This window comes from Neomonachus schauinslandi, chromosome 5, assembly GCF_002201575.2.
Source record: "Neomonachus schauinslandi chromosome 5, ASM220157v2, whole genome shotgun sequence".
NCBI classification, from domain to species: domain Eukaryota; kingdom Metazoa; phylum Chordata; class Mammalia; order Carnivora; family Phocidae; genus Neomonachus; species Neomonachus schauinslandi.
Window position 1 is genome coordinate 149,342,413 of NC_058407.1, and position 15,032 is coordinate 149,357,444.

The window sequence follows — 15,032 nt, forward strand, 5'->3', positions numbered from 1 at the left end:
TTACTTAGACTGAAAAACACAGAAAGAGAGAAATATACCTTAAATGATCATTCTAGTGAATGAGAATGGCAAGATTTAAAGTTCTGAATAATCAAGTCTTTTTTTTTTTTTTTTACCATAAAGAATAAGAATCTCAAAAGTGGACAATGTTACCTGAAATACTACAACTGACTTAAAGTCCTTTAACGTTAGAAAAGGGAATGCCGGGCGCCTGGGTGGCTCAGTCGGTTAAGCAACTGCCTTCGGCTCAGGTCATGATCCTGGAGTCCCTGGATCGAGTCCCACATCGGGCTCCGTGCTTGGCGGGGAGTCTGCTTCTCCCTCTGACCCTCCCCCCTCTCATGTGCTCTCTCTCATTCTCTCTCTCTCAAATAAATAAATAAAATCTTTAAAAAAAAAAAAAAAAAAAAAAAGGGAATGCCGATTTCTTCAGGAGTCACATATATATTCTCCAAATAGCTTAAAAACAGCTCAACACTGTCATAAACATGCTTGTCCCAAATCAAGACCTTAAGAAATGCTCACCCTGCTGGAAATATGCTCACGTTCTCCTAGCATGTGGCTCAACGAGCTACAGCTGTAGCAATAATCACTACAAAATGTGCAAGTGCATGTGCATGGTGGGAAATGAAACTGTAGTAAACAGGCCCAGGGGTTTCTGGGGCTTAAGGATTAAATGCCTAAAAAGTGTACAATTAGGGGCACCTGGGTGGCTCAGTTGATTAAGCCTCTGATTCTTAGGTTTCAGCTCAGGTCACAATCTTGGGGTCATGGAATCGAGCCCCATGTCGGGCTCCACATTGAGCATGGCATCTGCTTGAGATTCTCTCTCTCCCTCTGTCCTTCCCCCTGCTCGCTTGCATGTGTGCTCTCTTAAATAAATAAATCTTAAAAAAAAAAAGTGTATAATTTCTCTGTTTATTTGACTGCAACCACGAGTGTGTGCAAACCATCCTTATATTCTTTACCCATGCCTGGAAGCAAAAGGAGTAATAAATGTTTCCATTACTTCCATCCACTGGACACAGAACACTGCTAGCTTTGGAGACACTGACAAGTGGCTATTGGTAAGGTTAACCTACACATCAATTCCCTATGATACTGCGCAACAAAATAAAAGCAAAATCCATACGTATCAATTTTCTGTGTATTTGTAAGAGAAGAACTATTTCTAAGCCTTATTTCAAAACTCTGGCCAGCCTCCTACAAAGAGCAGCCTCACTTGGTGGCCCCTGTTATGGGTAGTCTTCAGCCTCCATAATGTAACATCAGAATACAGCAAAAAAGAACACAAACCCACTTACTGGCATTTTTAGTGGTAACCTGGGGGGCAGGTCAGAAATGAACTCTTCGAATCTGATCAGCTCATTGGCATGATGCAGCAGTGCTTCTGAGGCCTGGTTTTTATGGACCAAAATTATGTGGAAACCATGCCTGTGTCTCAGGTCACTGAGTTCCAATGCAAAATTGACATCAGCTGAAAGAAAAGGTACAGCCCACCCCCATCCCCAAACATTAGATGGACTGGACAGAGACACACAACTCCATTGACACCCACTGAGAAAAAAAGAAATGGCTGGACTATAGTATTCAGAGTTGCTCCCCACCTCCTACCCCCTTCTTCTTAGAACAGGAACACATTCCATATCAGAAGAATTAACACCACAAGACAATTTTACCACATACTTATACTGAATTCCAAGACACATTACTTCTCGTAGAAGAGAAGAAATATTAACATTTTGGGGAGCATCAACTTTGGAAATGATTCTTCTTAGATTATTAAAATTTGCAATACTGGGCCCAGGGTTAAAAAAAAAAAAAAAAAGTCACATTTTTCTTTAACTGGCCCCACAAGAATCTGTACTCACATTCTAAGGAGAAAATACACAAAACCCACACAGACTCCATTTCTTCTCTAAACAGCTCTCAGACATAAGCATAAATATGTCCTGTGTATTTCAGCCTCTCTGGGGGCATATTTTATTTAAACATGTTCTGGCTTCTGTTAACAATTCCCATACAGTGAGTTTAGTGGAAATTAGCAGACGCTTCTGCACTTACTTGACACAAGAACCACAGTGGCCGGAGCAGTGTGCGTGTTCGCAAACCTTCGGAGACTCTGGCGGAGCTTATCGTCAGCCGCGTTCTTTGCTGTAGCATTGATGTGGGCAACAGTTACCTGCGTTAAAGTAAGGACAAATGAGCAAGAGCTGAGGTCAGAAAAACCACTACGCATTCTGCCTGCATCTTAACAGATGGTCCCTGAGAAAAGACACTCTTGTTATTACTGCCACTTAGGAATGGAAAAAAATTATAAGTGGATCTCAATAATTTCAAATTTGTCTCTCCGTACAAATGAGCTAGACCCATTATTATCCCTTCTCGCCTCTCTAATCTTCTGCTTTTGTACTTCATCCATCTGCCTTTGAGAAAACAGGCAGAAAAGGAAGTGAAATTTGAAGTAGGTAAATTAGCTCTAATAGCTTTTGCCAACAGCTGGGGAAGTAGCAGAGACTGGTATATGATGAAGGTAAGATTCAGCGCTGTATTTGATGTCATCTGTCTCCACTATACATTGTCTGTGGCTTCCAGGATCTGGGATCAGGTGGTGGGAGAGGAGAGGCATCTGTCCCCAACAGAGTTAAAATGTGTTTATTTCTGTTAAAGCTCTCAGGCTTACACAGAAGTCTCCAGAGCAAGGAAAGGTTTTGAGAGGTGCTTCAACTACGTGTAATACACAGCAAGATTTATTCATTTTTTAAGGAGCACAAATATAGAATTTTAGGCAACAATATGGTGTATCAATAGAATTACTTGTCTACAAGTCAAAAGAACCGGATTCTAGTTCCAGCTTAATAGACTTTGCAGCCAATCTGGATTTAAATTCTAGCTCATCCATTTATTGGCCACGTGATCTTTAAAAAGTTGCTTAACATCTTGGTGCTTCAGTTAAATTTGTATATTTCAAATAATAAATCCTATGAGCCCTTTGCACAGAGCAGTCATGGAAGTCAAAACAAAGGATATAAATGTAACCATCATACTAGCAGAGCACTAGTTACATACAAGCAGATTATTGGAAGATCAGTTATGATTAAATGACTTCTAGTACTTTAGAAATAATCTTTTGCTAATTTCCTTTATTTGCAAACTCAGGACAAATGTGTATTAAACTTTGAATTAAAATTCTTTAAAAAAAACAAACCCACATGTGCTTATTCTCCTACCATAATAGATTAAAATTCTTTTTTTTTTTTTTTTTTTTACCTGGCAGTTATTCAGCTCTTGAATAACTTCTTTGTTTTCTTTACTAATGTCGCACACACAGATGAATTCTGCTTCTCTGTGGCCTTTAAAAAACTTCTCACGGATTCTCTGTACAACAGCAGTAGCTGAACGGCCAGAGGGAACTGAACAGTTTTCAATATCCCAAAAAACTCCAATGGGGGGTAAGTTTTCCAGCACCTGTCCGGCTAGTGCAACTTCTGGTGACCCTTAGGAAATGTTAACACTTTCAATCACACATAGTGGAAAAAAAAAATTGCAAACTAAAAATAAAATAATAGGTAGCTAGCTATAATTCTTAGTGGCAGAAAAACGAAATTACTGATTGATGTTAAGCTTAAGGATACCAACCTCACCGGCTGACCTAAGAGCACAACTGCAAGTTCCAATAGTATTTCTAAGCGATTATTCCTCTTTTTCAGGAGAGAACAATTCTAAAGGTCAAGTTACTTCAAGCCCACAATAAATCCACTGCAATGCATGAGCCATTCTCATGCTGATCATTATGCTTCTCTGAACACTAACGCGGAGGTAAACAGACACTGCAGCTCTGGGACCTGATTGTCATGCTCTGCCCACGCTTGTCTACCTGCTCGTATGGAAGACCAATGAAGAGGTGACAAAGGGTGAACTTGTTACTGTTCTTGATTAAAAAAAAAAAAAAAATTTAACACTGCATTAACATCTGATCTAATATTTAAAAAAAATGCTTTCAAAAGATAACATCACATTAACTACTTTTGGGGGGAAATGACATTAGGTTTTTTCAATTAGTTTTTCATCAACCATTACAAAATCTTTCTAAATATTAAGTACTTCCATGGAGTGCACAACTAACAGTGTGATTTTGAACCTAAGTTGACAAGGAGTCCCCTCTAGCACTGATTTCTCCTAATATACTCCCTGTTTTTCTATACACAGCTTCTGGTCTCAAACAGCAGCAGCTCAACATAAAAGGCAAATGGCTTGTTGGTCTCTAAGAATAAAAAGATTTTTACCAAGAGGTAGAAATGGAGACTCATTTACCCAGTAGCTTCAGAACCACAAGGAATCTTTTCTTTTCGAGGTGATTAAATGCAGTGTTAGTATCAGATACTGAAAACTACTTAAATATGCACATTTTATACCATACTGTCATTTACCAAATTTCGAAGAAGCTTTGCCTAGACTGGTCGCCAATAACAACGTGGTCTCCTTCCCTGTTCCTTTGGTTCCACAGCCATTACACAGAGGAATAGTAACAGGTGCAGTTTGAGTATTTGGAGGTGGTATATTTGGCCAGACTTTAGCAGCATCAATTATACTATTTCTTGCCGGCTGTTTTAAAAATTTTTTTAAGAAAAGGAGGAGGTTTCAGATACATCATTTCAGAACCTAGAGTTATAAACAACAACTGAAAACACAGTCTAAGTGTTTCTTCTTTCCACCTGTTAACCTCTGATGGAATGTATTTTCAGTATTTCAGGGCATTCCCAGAACCATTAGCTATCAATTCATAAACTCACTTCAAGAAGTGACTTGAAATGATCTGGGAAGGTAGTCACATGATCATTCTAGGGCATGTGTATCCTCCAAAGGCGACCCCAAATACACTTCACGTGAAGGTAACTGAGATTTTTAACACCGGTGTGACTGAGGCCAAGTTCCAAGTCCCTCAAATTACTACAAAGGCACAACATGGCGTGACCTACATTACATGAATGGGTCCATGTATAAGGTGTTAGTTATGAGAAACTGCAATCGTGCTCCAGCCTTTAAAGACAAAACAGAACACGAAGCTTTGCTGAACTCGGTTTACATGTAGGAAACAGCCTGATTACAACAAGAGCCTCTAAAAGCATAAGCTACATAAATAATGACTCTGCACTTATTTGAATGGCCCTTCCCCTTTTACCCTTTGCTTCTCTCAGGATCAAGAGAAGCTATGTTGATGGGGTGAAAGCTACCTCACAGAAGAATCTTCACCCCCGCGCACAATGAAGATTTTTCAAGAAACATCTATCTACTTTAAGAAAGTCATTCCTCAAAGGTCAGCCGCGCCCAACAGAATAAATAAGAAGATACACACCTTGTTGAGACAGTCTTCGCAGTAAAGTGAGCCCTTTAAACAAACCGGAGGTACCACATTTAGGTGCAAAGAATTGGTGCACAAGTGAGGCGTTAGCTCCGACTGTGAAATGTGCTCTTCCAAATGCCCTGGAGCCCCGCTTGTGAAATCAGAACAGGGGAAATAGCCAGCAGAGGCGCAGCCCTGGAGAGCCGGGAACTGATGCAGCTTGTGCACGTTACCGTGACATGATTGGAAATGAAGCTTCCCACAACAGGGCAGGTGTTTGCAGGAAGACAGATTACTTTCTAGACACATGCTGGGAAAGTCACTTGCAATGCCGGCCAAACTGTTCCTAGCTGAGGCATTCTGGAGTGAAGACGCAGACTGGAAAGCGAACCCTGACCCTACCTGACACGTGATGGTCCTGGTGCTCTGCGAGTCTAACAGCGCGCCGGGGTGAATCAAGCTACCAGTACCTCCGCTACCACCACCACCACCACCACCAAAATGCATTGGCGACGTGGAGGGTTCATTAGGGCAATGAGCACAGCAGCTTACTTTGGGGACAGGTGAAAGCTGTATTTTAGGTTGCTGAAGAGAATGGATATCTGGAAGTGGGACTGCTGGAAAAAGTTTAGAGCCAGCATGAAGGGGAGATGGCACATCCTTTAATTCCACAGCAACTTTCTTGTTCTCCATGTAATCTTTCTGGGAAGAGAAGATCAGAACGCCAGTTAATGTCAGGAGGCCAGTGACTTTTGGTTACTCACATCCTACTGCAATCCAAAAATGGAAACAGCGTTCAGTCCTGTTTACATCACTCAACCATAACCAAACAATATGGAATGGCAGCTGAAACCAGGGGCATTCTTCAGAGAGGCCTGCAGGAGGTGAACACCAAAACAGACAACTAAAATCAAGACTGTGTCCTTCCTGAATTTTAGGAGACTGGGGGAGGGTTCTGCTTACATGTTCAGCAAAGCAGGTTAACCATCTGTGCCTCAGGGACTTCCCTTTGATAACTTCCCCTTGCCCCACAGGGTCTTCTAAAGACAAAACAGATGGTATGAAAACAACACAGTCACAAACAGTATTCAATAAAGATGGCTTCTGAGCCAAGCGCTTGGAGGAAAAGACTTAATAGTTCTTGCAGTCAGACCATAAAGGATTTAGGAAGGTCCTCCAGACGATTCCAAACATTAAGGATGAGATAGCCATCTGCCCCAGTGGCCCATCCATGGAGAGGTCTTAAATGTGTTGTTGACATTATTAGGCAAACTCTAGGATATCATGACCTAAAGCCATAATGCCAACAATCACTTTGTAGTCAGGGACAAGAATTAGAGTAATTAGAAAACTATTTAGGAATAAGATGCCAGAGAAATAGTCTGTCATACGCCTCTAACACAGACACAGGAGGCCAGTATATTTACAAAGTCAGAGCACGGCACCCGTGTCAGAGACCTGGGTTTGAATGTGATACTCAGGAACTGTTTTAGGACCTTGGGTAAGTTACATAACCTCTCTACATTTCAGTTTCTCCTACAGTTGTTAGAAGGACAAAAGAGATAGTGCACATAAAGCACTCAGCAGAGTACCTGGCTACTGAAAAGGGGATCTAACTAATCAATAGCCCCTACTGGCTGACTGCAGGAACTATTAAGAGAAAGAGGATGTCCTGATACAATGAGAGAGACATGCTCTTCCCTCAGAGCATAGAAAGGGCCATCTGACTGCTATGATTTCACTCCTTTGGCTGTGGTTCTACACTCATCTAGGAGAGTACACTCATTTAGGAGAAATTTGGATTTTTCACTTGGACATTTCCTAAAAGGGAGGAGATAGCAATTGACTGACTGCCAACAAGCAGTGTGTTCTGCCCTCTTGGTAATTACAGTTTAGGCTGGAAATTACTGGTATTCTGATTTATAGAGATCTGGCTCATTAAAAAAAAAAAAGATCTGGCTCTTATGGTCAGGATTATCATGAGTTGGTTCCCCTGAATTTACTCAATCCTGGGTGCCACTGATAAAATCAGGTTTCTGGATCTGTAAAGTTGAGTGCAATCCTGTACTGTGTGACTCCATAAGGGCCAGATCCTCCATCCCAGGAAGCCCTGTCTGAGCTGCCAACCCTGTTGCCAAGTGCCCCTGAAGTCACTGACCTCAATTACTGATGCCATGCAAAAAAAGGTAACTATATAATGAAAACCTGGAGAAGATTGGGAATTTAGTTGAGTTTTTAAAAAGTTACTAATACCCTTATGTAAATGCATAGTAAAGACTCATTTAAATCCCAAGTGCAGTAGCAAAAAAAGAAAAAAAAAAGAAAGAAAAAAAGACATAGACTAGAAATGTGGTAATATGGTGCATGGAATGAAATCAGAAAAAGTCAAAATCACTATGAAAAGGCAAAGGAAGTTACAGACACATTTAAATATTCAAGAGAAATCTGGAACAGGAAAAGACTGCCAATAAGGTCCTATCAATCTTCCCTTGATTTTAAGACTCAAACCTCAGAAGGTTAGAGTGAAATAGAATCTATTTTATACTTTCTTCTGATTTGACTCTACAATCTGGATTTTATCTTTGGAATCTGTGACTTTCTTAAGAAACAAATCTTCCCCAAATGTTAACATTAAATATTTAAAGCACCTACAGTTCCTTAGAATAGGAGTGCAGGAGTTAAAAAATTTACACTCTCCTTGAGTCAGGAATTATAATCATGTGCTATGAGGAAGAATAAGCAGGATACAAGGTAAAACTCAGCACAGACTCCAGGGAGAGAGAGACTGCCCCAGACCAAACAGACAGCACATCTATTTGCATAAGGAATTTGCTACGTCCTCTGTCTTGCGCATAGTTACCGTTTGGGGACTAAGTGGCAATGTCTGCTCAGGACGAGAAAAGCAATTAGAGAATTTCCAAAGCCATGGCTTAGCATCATTATTTTGTTGCAGCCATCCAGGTGTTCTACTGCAGGAGTCCTCAGTTCCGCTTCCTTCCATCATACAGCCATACAAAGTGGTTCAACATTCTTTCATCTTTCTTTTCTTTCATTCTTCCACCCTGTTAAGAATGAGATCTCAAAGTTATTTGCCTAAGTACAAATTTCACTATTAAAATGTGAGACTTGTGGCACCTGGGTGGCTCAGATGGTTAAGTGTCTGCCTTCGGCTCAGGTCATGATCTCAGGGTCCTGGGACTGAGCCCCATGTTGGGCTCCAGATCAGCAGGGAGTCTGCTTCTCCCTCTCCCTCTCCCCTTGCTTGTGTGCGTGTGCGCTCTCTCGAATGAATAAAATCTTAAAAAAAAAAAAAAAAGTGAGACTGCAGGGGCGCCTGGGTGGCTCAGTCGCTTAAGTGTCTGCCTCCGGCTCAGGTCACAGTCTTCAGGTCCTGGGATCAAGAGCTCCAAGTTGGGCTCCCTGCTCAGTGGGGAGCCTGCTTCTCCCTCTCCCCTCCCCCCAGCTTGTGTGTGCACTCCCGTTCTCTCTCAAACAAATTTGTAAAAAAGTGAGACTGCAGCTGTACTTATGGCACAACTATATTTATGGTACAATGGCTCCCAACAAGTCAGATCATAAGGAATAAAAGTAGAATTCTAGCCAAGGGCCAACCTCCTCCAGCCCTGCGCAGGCCTTTTCTATAGTTCTTTCTTAATTCTTCTCGACCATCTCTCCCCTAAAGACCCTACTGGTGAGGGTGAAAAAGTTAACAAAGAGAGCATGTAATTTTAGTAAAAGAACAATTACGTGTCTTCATTGCCAATTACGTACTGAAATTGACTTAATAGCCACCTATCCCACTGTGTCATTGATGTGACTGTGGAAGGTCCAAATTAAGTGAACTCTGTGGACTCTGTGAATTTGATTCTGCTACAGAACAAATCGAACCAATTTCTTCATTTACTTATTACAAAAGTACAATCTGATATACCACCAAAAATCTGAGAAATCTCAAGTCACAGATGTGCTCTGTCTACTCCAGTGCAACCACATTCTTATAAGTCTTAAACAGTACAATAAAAGCAGATCAAATCAATAAGAGCCAGTGGGCATGGAGGCAGCCTGCCAATGGTAAGGACAACTGAAGAACCTCATTTCCAAGACCTCGCCATCATACCGAACCACCACCTATTCTTACCTACAGTGGCCGTTTTAAGGTTATCAATTTATCAGAAATTTCTCCTGGACATAAAGAAAACAATTTCTTTTAGCTCTCTCTCTGATAAGATGCTCTTCTCAAGAGATTGTAAGATCTACATAGTATGGTGAAGGGAGAGATGAGTACTCAATCTAAAATATAGAACTGATCACAAAAAGCAAGGGCAGGCAAACTATAGCTTGCTAGCCAAAACCAGCCCACTGCTTGTATTTAAGTGACCTTCAAACTAAGAAGGTATTTTACACTTTTTAATTCTGGGGCGGGGGGGGGGGGAATCAAAATAATATTTTGTGACACTAAATATATGAAATTCAACTTCTGGTGTCCATAAATAAGAGACATTTGTTTAAATACTGTATGTATTTAAATACTGTATGTGGCTATTTATGCACTACAGCTACCTAGTCAAGTATTTGCAACAGAAACTGCATGGCCCACACAGCCTAAAATATTTACTATTTGGCCCTTATGTGGAAGCTACAAAAACTTCATTAAGTTTCAGTTTCTTCATTTGCAGAGTGTGGCTAATCTCTCCCCCTCCGCAGCATTGCTGGGGGGGGGGGGATTAGATAAAGGACCCCACCACCCATTTTTGTCTTCCGCAATGTAGAGCTTGTGCCAAGCACAGGGCTTGCAACATAGTGTAAACTAAGTAATTATTTGTTAAATTAAGGAATGAATACAGCAACTATTCACCTACTATGTAGTTAGGAGTTAGTGTGGAAGCAGAAATGGAGTTAACTGCCACAATGACAATAAATTATGATTGTTGTTTTTCCTACTAAACACAGGTCTTGTATCCCCCAACAAACTCCTCTCTAGATCACAGAAATCTGGGATATTCATGACAATACACAACTTCAACATGCTCTCTCAAATCTCTTCAAGGCCAATCCTGAAAGGTGCTAACAGGTAGTGTACGATACCAATTACAAAGCCTTTTTATTTAACATTATCTCCTCATTCAGTAATTATTTAATATCTACTACATAACAGGCCTGTGCTTGGCACAAGGGATACAATGATGAAAACAACCAGACAATAAGATTCATTTATGTCATCTTTTCCCCCACAGTAAATCCGATAGACAAGGGAGAAATAAGCCACAATTTTACACAGGAGTAAACAGAAGTTTAATTAAGTTTTGTAACTTGCCAAGATCACATAATTAAAAAGGGGGCAGAGCCAGGCTTATCCACCTCTTTCCACCACACCAAGGTGCCTTCGGTATGGCTCAACACAATCAACAGAAAGTACAAATGTATTAGCTTGTTAGTGGCCTGAACCCAGAAAATTTCCCAAGCATTCCCGGGAACACCACTAAGTAACTTAGGTAGCCAAAGCAAGTTTTCTGTTGATCTGAGTGACATTCTTTGAACAATTCAGATAGTGCTTGAGAGCACAGACTCTGATGTCAGTCTGTGTATTAATCCCCAATTTTGCTGTTTCCTCTATGTGTCGCTATGGAGAGTTCACAACCTCTCTGAACCTCAGATCCTATGTGTGAAATGGGCCTGATAATAACTGTGGCATCCTTATAGGGCTGTTGTTGGGATTTAATGAGACAATCAAAGTATAAAATCTAGAAATGACCTTCTCTTAACACCCAAGTTAGTCGTGGAAACCCACACCACCCAGTCCTTTTACTTTTTTTTTCATAGTTCTATCCAAAATTGTTTATTTGCTTGATTTTTTATTATATGTCTCCCCTACTTGACTGTAAACTCCATGACAGCAGACATCATGTTTTCTCATTCATTGCTGTATTTCCTGCACCTACCAGTGCCTGGTGCATATCAACAATTGTTGAACGAGTGAAGAGTTCAGTATCTAGGAAGACAGTTTAGGTTTTGATTTCCGTGTATGCAAAACAGCATATTTACCGCTCAGAGAAATGGGGAAGTCCAAAAGATACAAATGTAAATGGAAAGCTCTTGGTAATACCAGAAAGGTGCTTGAGAAACGAAAATGTGTATCACGGTGTAGAGTTACAATTAGTAGTGGGAGTGGCTCATGCCCTAAGGCAACTCAACCCTATCTGTCAAGCCAGAGACTACACCCTAGGGAGTGCTAAACTGCCGAGGAGAATGCAAAAACGCTCAGTGGGGTTGAAAAACACCCGCCCCTTTCTTCCTCTCTTAACCTTCCAACTGTGCACAGTGCTCCGGAAAGGTTGCTCTCCACGCCTGGAACCCCGACAGGGAGCAGGGGGACAGGTGCGGACGGGGAGCCAAACACCCTCAAAGGGCAGCAGGGGCGCAGCAGTGACAGTCGTGAACGGACCGGAAAGGGAGACAACTCGAACCTATGGTGGGGGCCTGACTACTGAGTCCCAGTCCTTCCCCTCGGAGTAGCCAACCTCCCCCACCCCCCGCCAGCAAAGGGCAGGGGAAGGGGGGGACGCTGTCCCGCCTCCAGCCGGTGGCCCCAGAGCTGTGAGCCCGTCAGGAACTAGTCCCCAGAGCTGCCAGCCAACTCACCTCAGCCGCGGGCTCCACCTCCGCTCACATTCCGGCCCCGCCGCCTTCCCCCCGCCCCCCCCCAAGCCCTTTGTTTTGATTCCCGACTCCGCAGCTCCCGCCGCCGCCGCCAAGCGCACCCTCCACTTCCGCTTCCGCACCGCACCGCCCCTGTCGCAAAACCGACGCCCTTCTCTCCCTCCTCGCTCCGCCCCTTCCTCCACCCCGCCCCCGCCGCCGGGTCCTCCCCGCGCGGGGCGTGCTGGGAACCCCGGGGGGGGCGGGGCCTCGCGGCCCTGCAGCCTCGTCAGGCTCAGTCCCCTCCCGATAAACCCCTAAATAGGGACCTTTCCTGGGGGAGACCCCGGCTTTTTTGGCGAAAATCCCGAGTTTAAGGAGGCCTTCTCCCTGGCTTATCGTGGTGGAGTGGAAAGGAACCTGAAAGCGAAGAATGAGTGGGCTTGTGAGGTGGAGCCGGGGGAAAAAAACCTGCCAACCGGGATTTGATACAATTCAGCTCTTTCAGTCTTTTGAGGGAAGGCGATTTAAACGGGATTTCGATTATTTTTTCTAATTAAATGACGTATAATTTCCACAGATCCTTAATCTAGTGCAACCTAGTGGCGAGTGTAGAGAAAAATAACCGCCAGCCGGGCTTCCCGCGAGGTCCTTGGGGCCGGCGGGGTTTCTCTCAAGGTGGCGACCCAGCTGGCACAAAATGAAGTGTGAGCTCAGACTCGGCTGGGCACTGTCACCTACTATTAAGGGATCCTCGTGATTTCAGCTAGAAAACGTCATTTTTTAAAAGCTCTGGTCCAGAGCCCGTTGCAAGTGCATGCAAACTTTCCAGGGACAGGGTGAGGAAAGCCCTATGAATGCTGTGACGGCTTGTGTGTTAGGAGGATGGATGTGACATGGTTGGGGTTTTGGGGGGTTTGAGGGTTTTTTTTTCCGGGGGGGGGGTTGGTGCTTCACAATCTTTTACCTGAAGTAATTTTTTTTTTTTTTTAAAGCTCAGCACGACCGTCGTTTCTGAAACTGCTAACTGCTCGCTATTTCCTGTTGCCATTGAGAAAAACGAAACATACCTAAATCGAGACGTATTTACGATGGGCTAGCTGAATACGACCTAAAAGTTCACTTCTGAAGTTTGCCGAGAAACATTAATTTTGCAGACGAATAAGTAGAAATCGCGAAGAGTTGTTTTGTGTTTTTTTCCTCCTGCCTGAAGTCTGCAGGGTGAGGCAATTTCAGTAGGCAATTTGCATTAAAAGAAAAACTCCTCTAAAGAGAATTTCAGGGGAAGATGATACATCCCTGTAGACATCCTCTAGACTCCTGTTGCGCAGGGCAAGATCAAACACGTAGCTAAAGCGCCCTTTGTGCTTGCTTTTCATTTTCCAGAAGGCAGATGACAAGCACACACATCATCTGCTTGCTTAGGTATTTATTACTGCTGAGTAAATCTTCATTGTGTGTGGGGGGGTATTATTTTCCAAGTGGGAATTAGAACAGATGAAAAACAACTCTGTGTCTAGTGTTGTGTTTTTTTTTTTTCCCCAAAGTACCAAACAAATATGCTTCTCTTTAGAGGAGTTTTTCTTTTTATGCCAGTTAAGTATCTCTGAACGCACACGGAAGTAACTAAAAAATATGAAAAGGAAACAAAGTAATTGTGGATTTTTTATTGCCTTTTTAAAAAGGTTTTTTGGTTACAAAACAATACAGAACAGACACATTTTGTTTGACTTTGCTTGGCATTCTTTCAAGTCCAGAGCTGTGTCTGATCTCAACAGGTTAAATGCAGTAAATAAAGCTGAATCAATTCTAAATGGAAAGTTAATGAAAAGTCTGAATTACAAATAATTTTTAATGAAATGCAGTTTTAGGGTTTTCTGTAGAAAACCAGCCTAAGGGGTGCCTGGGTGGCTCGGTCGTTAAGCGTTGACTTCGGCTCAGGTCATGATCCCAGGGTCCTGGGATCGAGCCCCGCATCAGGCTCCCTGCTCTGCGGGGAGCCTGTTTCTCCCTCTCCCACTCCCCCTGCTTGTGTTCCCTCTCTCGCTGTGTCTCTGTCTAATAAATAAATCTTAAAAAAAAAAAAAAAGAAAGAAAACCAGCCTAAGCAGACTACACCAGTCCTTGGAAGTAATTATGAAGTGAAATGCAATTTGATACTTGTGAAAGAGTGCTTTCACATTTTCTTAAGAGATGCTTTCTTAAATATAGTCTCTGCTAATCTTACTCCTATTTCTTTAGTGGGCAAACTCTTTTATCAGAGAGTAAGAGTAACTTTCAGTTTTTCCCTGTCCAAATTATAATATTCACATTTATGAAACTAGGATGAAGTTTTATTTTTGTGCTATTTAAGTGGCCATTTTACATTCAATTCACCTCCTAAATTAACCTAGTTGTCACTAAAGGAGTTTCTCCCCCAGCAGCTTCTCTTCTGCCTATGTTCAGTTTAGTGTTTTGAAATAATAAATTATAATGGAAGGACGTAAGCAAGAGAAACTGAGCTCTCTGCTAATTCATATCTAAAAGCTACAAGGAAAACACTGAATAAAGGGAGGAAAAGGTTTTAACATGCTCCAGAATTTTCTTTTCATTCTAGGGTTTTACCCAATAACAAAGCCATTTCCTAAACTATTCCTGAGAACTTTCATGATAACCATTTCAATGTCCTCCCGGTTGTCTTTATGGAAAATGAAGGAAATTGGAAACTAGCTAGTTTAAGTGACTTTTAAGTGATCAATGCCATTCAGGCAGGACTGGCTAACTCACTGATTTGTGCTTCAGTTTATCTGTAAACTGGGATGATTACTCCCTGCCTAGAAATCTCACAGAGTGGAGAGTCAAATAAAATTCTGAGGATGAAAGAAAGCATCAGAGGAAAAGTGTTGAGACGAGGGTGTGAATGATTTATTAGTGTTTGTGAGCAGGATGGAAGCTTCCTGAAAGACATTTTGGTACTTAACTCTGTTGATATAGGCAGCGAGTTTCCCTTTTGCGTCTCTGAGCTTCTTTGGCAACTAGGAAGGAGTCAAAACAGTCATTCTTATGACTTTCT

At 42.2% G+C, this 15,032-nt stretch overlaps 1 protein-coding gene across 2 annotated transcripts in view; it reads right to left on the reverse strand.

The window, feature by feature from the left end:
• The window catches only part of MARF1 (meiosis regulator and mRNA stability factor 1), a 39,812-nt gene extending 27,755 nt beyond the window's left edge, over nucleotides 1–12,057 (reverse strand). Inside the window, exons 1-7 of one of the 2 annotated variants that reach the window (XM_044915628.1) lie at nucleotides 11,984–12,057; nucleotides 8,205–8,406; nucleotides 5,357–6,046; nucleotides 4,431–4,605; nucleotides 3,271–3,497; nucleotides 2,065–2,182; nucleotides 1,305–1,477 (exon numbers count right to left, since the gene is read on the reverse strand). In XM_044915628.1, the coding sequence (XP_044771563.1) occupies nucleotides 1,305–1,477; nucleotides 2,065–2,182; nucleotides 3,271–3,497; nucleotides 4,431–4,605; nucleotides 5,357–6,046; nucleotides 8,205–8,348 (1,527 nt within the window). In that variant the 5' untranslated portion in view covers nucleotides 8,349–8,406; nucleotides 11,984–12,057. Of the gene's footprint in view, nucleotides 1–1,304; nucleotides 1,478–2,064; nucleotides 2,183–3,270; nucleotides 3,498–4,430; nucleotides 4,606–5,356; nucleotides 6,047–8,204; nucleotides 8,407–11,983 lie in introns of those variants that run through there. The other variant, XM_044915629.1, reaches the window with a different exon arrangement.
• Nucleotides 12,058–15,032: the final 2,975 nt, after the last annotated feature.